At 40.1% G+C, this 7,911-nt stretch overlaps 1 protein-coding gene across 1 annotated transcript; it reads right to left on the minus strand.

The window, feature by feature from the left end:
• Nucleotides 1–2,777: 2,777 nt before the first annotated feature.
• Nucleotides 2,778–4,376, minus strand: LOC129717100 (uncharacterized). The gene is made up of 2 exons (XM_055666944.1): nucleotides 3,770–4,376; nucleotides 2,778–3,460 (listed from the first exon to the last, which is right to left on the minus strand). The coding sequence occupies exons 1-2, from the start codon at nucleotides 4,374–4,376 to the stop codon at nucleotides 2,778–2,780; spliced, it is 1,290 nt and encodes a 429-aa protein (XP_055522919.1).
• Nucleotides 4,377–7,911: the final 3,535 nt, after the last annotated feature.

Here is a 7,911-nt window from a genome sequence, read left to right on the forward strand (position 1 = left end):
GAGCTATTGTGCTATTGCTATGCATAGAAACTATATGCATAGAGCTATTGTGCTATTACTATGCATAGAAACCAAACATTGACCCTTGACACCATTTTGAATTTAAAGACGACCACTTTTAGTTTCTGGAAAACAACCAAAATAACTAAATACTGTTCGCCGGTAAGAATCGAACTATACGTATGGAAAATGTGGAATTAACCGCGGAAAGAAATAACTCGTCGAAGTAAACTTAATAACGTGTTTATTCAAGTACAGTCTTTAATAGAATGAAAGGTTAGTTTCTCGTGGTTTTATTCCGGCTGTCTCCTCACACATACATGTTTTCGAAGGGTGTATTCGCGCCCTATGTAACTCAGTTGCAGTATTGCCAACACTCCTCCTCGCGAATTCACTCTTTACTTTGTTGGTTGCGAATAAGACCAATGCGGGTGGCAAACTTTTGTATTTTTATTGATCCCAGTGGTTTGGTTAGGACATCTGCTAACATCTCATCCGATGTACAATATCGAAGCTCGATCACTCCTCTAGACACAAGTTCACGAGTGTAATGATACTTGGTATCGATGTGTTTTGACCGTTTCTTCTGCTGATCAAAACTAGCAAACTGCAGGCAACTCTTGTTGTCCTCATAAACCACAGTTGGTTGGGTTTGTTTTTCATTTAGCTCCCCCAATAAGCTTCTCAGCCACATCAACTCCTGCGCAGCCTCAGCTAGGGCAACGTATTCTGCCTCCATTGTCGAAGTTGTTACACAAGGTTGTTTCCTGCTGACCCAACTAATGGTAGCTCCTCCTATACGAAACACAAAACCGCTGCAAGATTTTCTATCACTGCTATCTCCGGCCCAATCGGCATCGCAGTAACCAATAAGCTTGAAATCTGCCCCGTTCTCACCTAATTGCAACTTGTATTCCACTGTGTACGCAAGGTAACGGACAATCCTCTTAGCTTCCGTCCAATCTGATTCTGATGGACAGCTGATTTTCCGACTCAAAATACCAACACACGCTGCGATGTCCGGACGGCTATTCGATGATACGTACAGTAGAGATCCGATGAGGCTATGATACTCACTGTTGTCCTCCATCCTTTTATTGTTTTTCAGCTTAAAGTACCCAGGATCAATCGGGTACTTAGACTTTTTCGAGTCTTCCAACCCGAAACGTTTTATGATTTTGCGTATGAAGTTCGCTTGACTTAAGTTGTAAAATCCGTTGCTGTCCTTTTGTACACAAATTCCCAAGAAACAGTTGATATTTCCAAGCTTCGTGATTTTCAACCTCTCTTGCAGTGCGATCTCAACAGCATCAATTTTCTCCTCCTGTTTGCATACTACGAGAATATCATCCACGTATATAAGTAGATAAACCCACGTTTCGCCATCAACGCGCTTTTTATATAAGCACGTATCCGCTTTGCATTGGCTGAACCCAAGTTCTGCCAGGATGCCTGTTATTGTCTGATGCCAAACTCTGGCCGCCTGTTTCAAGCCGTATATGCTTTTCACTAATTTACAAACTTGATTCGACCTTTTTTGCATGATGAAACCAGGGGGCTGGCGCATGTAGATCTCTTCGTTTAATGTCCCATACAAATAGGCGGTTTTTATGTCAAGATGCTTTACCATCATTTTATGATTTCCAGCTATTGCTAACATCAAACGAAATGTCGATTGCATCGCAACCGGGGCAAAAGTCTGGTCGTAATCTGACCCGAATCGTTGCGTATATCCTTGGGCTACCAATCGAGCCTTAAATCTTTGAACATTTCCATTTGCATCTAACTTTTTTCGAAAACCCATTTGCAACCAACAATGTTGCGATTTGTCGGCGGATTAACTAGCTCCCAGGTATTATTCGAGATCAACGATTTGTATTCTTCATTCATAGCTTGCAGCCACTGGTCCTTTTTATCACTTTCAATAGCCTCTCTGTATGTCGTCGGTTCATTCAGCTCCATCACCATTAGACCAAGAACGTAGTCATTGAATCTAACCGGCGGAACGCCTCTCGTCGCTCTCAACCGAGAAACCGGTTGCGTACCGCTAGCACTAGCTCTGTCACTATCACGTTCATCTGATTCTTCTTCGCCTAACTCAAGTTCTTCGGCGGTATCGTATTCCTGCATCTCGTCTTCTTGAGCAAGTTCGTCATTTTCATTTTCTGTCGGTTTTAAAACAATCACTGTTTCATCGTTCAATTCACTGTTGTTCATTCGTTTCTCCTGTTCTTCACTACCTTTATTCATTTGTATATCTTCTATAAATTTCACGTCACGACTGATCGTAATCCGATCATCGTCCTTATCAAGAAAACGATATGCTTTTTGTTGTTTTGAGTATCCCACGAACACTAATTTTTGAGCTTTCACTTCCATTTTCTTCCTTTTCTGTGCAGGAATCTGCACCCAAGCCTCACTGCCGAAAATCTTCAAATGTTGGTATGATGGTTTTCTGCCATACCACTTCTGAAACGGACTAATTCCAATTGACTTTGTTGGTAAACGGTTCTGAATATAGGTCGCTGCAGAAACCGCTTCACCCCAATATTTCTGCTCCAAACCGGCTTCCAGCAACATACACAATGTCATCTCTTTCAAATAACGGTTTTTTCTCTCTGCCAAGCCGTTTTGTTGAGGTGAATAGGGAACTGTAAAGTGGCTCACAATACCTTCACTCTTCAGATAAGCTTGTCCTTTCCTGTGTATTCACCTTTCCTGTGTATTCACCGCCATTGTCTGACTGGATAACACGAGGCGTCTTATCGAACTGCGTTCTACAAAACTGTACAAAATCTTTTAATTTTGCTGGCGGCCTCCGACTTCGCCTTCAACAAGTACAAAAACGCCATTCGGGTAAAATCGTCAATGAGAATAAGGAAGTATTTATTTCCGCTAGGGGTGCTTATCATAGGTCCACTCAAATCCGTATGTACTATATCTAACCTCTCTTTCGAACCTCGAGCGACTTGCTTCTTGAATGGAGCGCGAGCCATTTTTCCTTCTAAGCAACAGCGGCAGATTGTTTTTAAACCACAGTCGATAAGCTTCATTCCTTCGGCGTGACCATTGGCCGAAATTACTCGAATCACGTCGGGGTCACGATGACCGAGACGACGGTGCCAGGTATGCTGGCAATTCACGGTATGTTGCGACTGTACACTAATCATCGCTTGCTCCGGAGTGCACAATCCGTATAAATTACCGCGGCGAGTCGCCACCGCTGACACCTCCCCACGTTGGTTTCGAATTTCACAACGATTGTCAGTGAATACAACATGGAAATCTTTCGATGCAAGTGTACTCACCGAAATCAATCCACTCGTTAACTTCGGGACAAATAATACATCGCGCAACACAATTTCAACGGTGTCACCTGCACCATTAACACCAACAATCGATCCTTGGCCAGAGCCAATAGCCTCAGCTTTTACGCCATCCGCTAGCAACACGCTTACTCCTTCAATTTTTTTGAGCACTGAGAAAAAATTTCTGTCACCTGTCATATGACGGGACGCGCCGCTATCAACGCACCAACAATACTGTTCACCGTCACTGACAATTCAAGCAAGAGGGTTATTATCGACACTCATTTGTTTAACCTTTACTTCTTCCTTTTTCTTGGATTGACCCAATGTTTCCGTTTTCTTTGCCGAATATGAACTAGCCCCCCTTTTGAAACTATGACAATTTCGCTTAAAGTGTCCTGGCTTCTTACAATGGAAGCAAACTGGAGCTTCTTTATTCACATCACTAACGGTACTCCTACTTTTGCGAAACTCCGTTCGCAAAGCTTTTTCACCGCTTACACTTGCTGTTCCGTTCCGCTCTCGGCGTTTCTCAGCTTCGGCGAGCAACTTTGATTTTACCAAATCCAACGTTAATTCATCTCGCGGCCGCTGCTCCAATGCTGTCGTTAGAGGGTCGTACGTATCAGGCAACGAACACAAGAGCATCGCCACCTGCCATTTCACCGGGATCGCTTCACCGGCATCTGCAATACGTTGCAGCAAATCTGTAAATTGTTGTAGGTGCTGCTCCATATCGCCATTCTCCCCTAGCTCTAGCCGCGTAAGTTTCTTGAGCAGGTAAACATCAGAAACTTTGTCGTGATAGTCCTTTAATGCTTTCCAAGCATCTTGAGCATTGGTGCAGTTTCGGATCAGACTCGTTTGATTGTCTTCTATGCACAATCCAATCGTGGCTCGCGCTTTTAGATCTGCTTTGGTCCATGCTGCCGTTACGGGTTCCGGCTTCGGCTGCGAAATGACATGCCACAATTCATCGCGAATGAGCAGCATTTCGATCTTGAACTTCCAAGACTGATAATTTTGGTTGTTCAACTTCGGGAGTGAAAAACGTGGCTGGTCCGCCATCGCGAAAAAAAACTCACTCACGGGATCACGAAAAAAAAAACGAAAAAAGGGTAACCGACTTTCCGACACCGATTCTATTCGCGGTTTACTCGCTGGGCCAATAACCTGTTCGCCGGTAAGAATCGAACTATACGTAAGGAAAATGTGGAATTAACCGCGGAAAGAAATAACTCGTCGAAGTAAACTTAATAACGTGTTTATTCAAGTACAGTCTTTAATAGAATGAAAGGTTAGTTTTTCGTGGTTTTATTCCGGCTGTCTCCTCACACATACATGTTTTCGAAGGGTGTATTCGCGCCCTATGTAACTCAGTTGCAGTATTGCCAACAAATACTTCCCAATATGAGTATTTCTTGTGTAAGATTCATGTCAGAAAATTTGCTGGAAATGACCGAATACCACCCATTATGAATATATTCAGAATTGAAGTGATGTACAAAAACCAAAAGTCGAGGATGTTGTCATTTCGATAAAACCAATCATTTCGAACGATTTTTTATTTGACTTTGATCAAATCCTATGGCCGATTCGTCATGCATTTTCAGACTTTAAACACATCGCCAGGAATCAATGAATTTGGAACGTTCAAATAGTACGATACCACATTTCATTTATGTTGAGGCCACATATATCGATCAAAGCAGGTATAGTTTTAAATAGTCTTTGAATTTCTTTTCTTTCCATAACTTTTGAGCCCCATATCAAATTGTTATGAAGTTTGTTATTTGTAAGTTTGAGAGATGACTCGTTCGTATGACACTAGTTATGTTCAAATAATGTAATGTAATGTAATGTAATCATGTAATCTTTGAGATAATAGACTTTCGTTGTTTTATCAACAGTTTAATACCTAACGGTTGCTTAAGTTCGATTATAATCAAATGAATTTGGAACGTATAGGGCAGCCAAACTTTGACACCACGTGGTAAATCATAATTTATCAGTTAACCCTTAACTAGCCCGTTCATCTGATAATACTATTGATCAAATCGGTTGTGTACTTTCTGAGATAATAAAGTTTCGTGATTTTCACAATTCGGTACTTTACAGACGAAGTTACAGTCCGATTACAGTAAAATTCAATAGGTGTTACGAGGCAGCTAGACTTATTAGTTGACACTAATTTTGTGGAAATCGGGTCAGCCATCTCTGAGAAAAGTGAATGAGTTTAAGTAGTCTTCGGAATATGTTCCTTTTAATAGCTGGATTTCACATTTTCAAACATAACAGGCAAAGTAATAGTCTGATAGCAAAACAAATCAATAGGGTCTTATGGGGCAACTAGACCTTCCATTTGACACTGATTTTATGAAAATCGGTCCAGCCATCTCTGAGAAACATGAGTGAGATTAGGTAGTCTTCAAAACACGTTTCTTGTCATAACTTTTGAACCACAAATTCAATCTTTATAAAATTAAAAAGTTAAGGGTTTTTCAGGTAGCCCGTTCATTTGAAACCAATTTTTTTCAAATCGGTTGTGTAGTTTTCGAGATAATGATGTTTCTTGATTTTTACAGTTTGGTACATAACCTCTAAACTAAAAATCCGGTTACAATGAAATTGAATAGGGTCTTATGGGACAACGAGACCTTTCATTTGCAATTAACTTCATGAAAATCGGTCCAGCCATCTCTGAGAAAGAATAAAAAGTGAGTGAGAATAAAAATCTGCACATACACACACACATACAGAAAATGCTCAGCTCGTCGAGCTGAGTCGAGTGATATATGCCATTCGGCCCTTTGGAGCACTTTTATACTTTCGGTTTTGCAAGTGATTGCTATACCTTTCTAGGAGAAAGGCAAAAATATGTTTGTCGCGCAACACTACCTACTTGTTCACTAATAACAACTGTTTGTAAAATACGCTACCAATATCCTATAATATCTGTTTTCGTATATAAATACGATTGCACTTCTCTAGAAGGGTTAGTAACAGTTTGCATTTTAAATTATAAACTCTTTCCTGATCATCGGTGCTCATCAAGCTTTCGCAAATTAAACGAAAACGTTATTGCAAAATTAAAAATATTGAACTGTCAAGCTCATTTTAATACGTCTTTATCAATTTGTGATTCGTGTAGATTATATTGTATCGAAGTGAAAGATGAATTTGATCTCGAAGAGCATCCACACAATTCATTCATGGAACCATCAACATCAGGATGTGCAAGAAACATTCTACCGACGGAGTTGCAACCATCTGCATCTGTATACGAATTGGCGGAGATACCATGGGTGTAAAAAATCTCTCAATCTGTGAAAAATGCTTAGTTTGCTAAGGGGCCATCCACATACCACGTGGACAGATTTTGAACGATTATTACCCCCCCCCCCCCCCCACCGTGGACAAATGCTCATATAAATTCTTTTTGCCTTTCTCATAGAAAGGTATAGCAATCACTGAAAAAACCAAAGGTATAAAAGTGCTCCAAAGGGTCGAATCTCGTATATCACTCGACTTAGTTTGACGAGGTGAGCATTTTCTGTATGTGTGTGTGTGTGTGTGTGTGTGTGTGTGTGTGTGTGTGTGTGTGTGTGCATGTATGTATGTAACGGTCTCCCAATCTCACTAAATTTTCTCAGAGATGGCTGGACCGATTTTAATGAAACTAATTGCAAATAAAAGGTCCAGTTGCCCCATAAGACCCTATTAAATTTTATTGCAATCGGATTTTTAGTTTCGAGGTTATGTATCAAAATGTGAAAATCACAAAACTTCATTATCTCAGAAACTACACAACCGATTTGAACAAAATTGGTATCAAAAGAACGGGTTTGTCTTTTAAACCATTTGTAAGTTAATTTCATAAGGATCGGACATGTGGTTCAAAAGTTATGTAAAGAAACGTGTTTCAAAGACTGTTTAAACTCACTCACTTTTCTCAGAGATGGCCGGACCGATTTTCACAAAATTGGTGTCATACGGAAGGTCTTGTTGCCCCATAAGACCCTATTGAATTTTATTATTATTGGGCTTTAACCTTGTCCGTTATGTATGATAATGGGAAATCAGGCTATAAGAAACAGGTTTCTAAGACTGCTTGAACTCACTCACTTTTCTCAAAGATGGATGGACCGATTTTCACAAAATAAGTTGCAATAGAAAGGTCTAGTTGCCTGATAAGACCCTATTGAATTTTATTATAATCGGACTGTAACTTTGTCTGTTATGTATCAAAATGTAAAATTAATGAAACTCCATTATCTCAGAAACTACGCAACCGATTTGAACAGAATAGGTATCAAATGACCGGACTGTCTTCAAAACCTCTAAATAACGAATTTTATGGTGATTGAACATGTAGTTCGAAGGTTATGACAAGAAACGTGTTCAGAAAGCTTTTTTAAATTCACTCGTTTTGCCAAAGATGTCATGACTGATTTCAACAATCTTAGTTTTAAATTGAAGGTTCAGTTGCTGTATTGGTACCCATTACATTTGATTATAATACTGGTTGACAAAATCGAAAAAAATGCTGCTCTAAAGCTCACAATAGTTGCCCTAGAAAGAAAAAGATTCACAGGAAAAGCTA

The sequence above is a fragment of the Wyeomyia smithii genome, chromosome 1 (genome assembly GCF_029784165.1).
Source record: "Wyeomyia smithii strain HCP4-BCI-WySm-NY-G18 chromosome 1, ASM2978416v1, whole genome shotgun sequence".
Taxonomy (NCBI): domain Eukaryota; kingdom Metazoa; phylum Arthropoda; class Insecta; order Diptera; family Culicidae; genus Wyeomyia; species Wyeomyia smithii.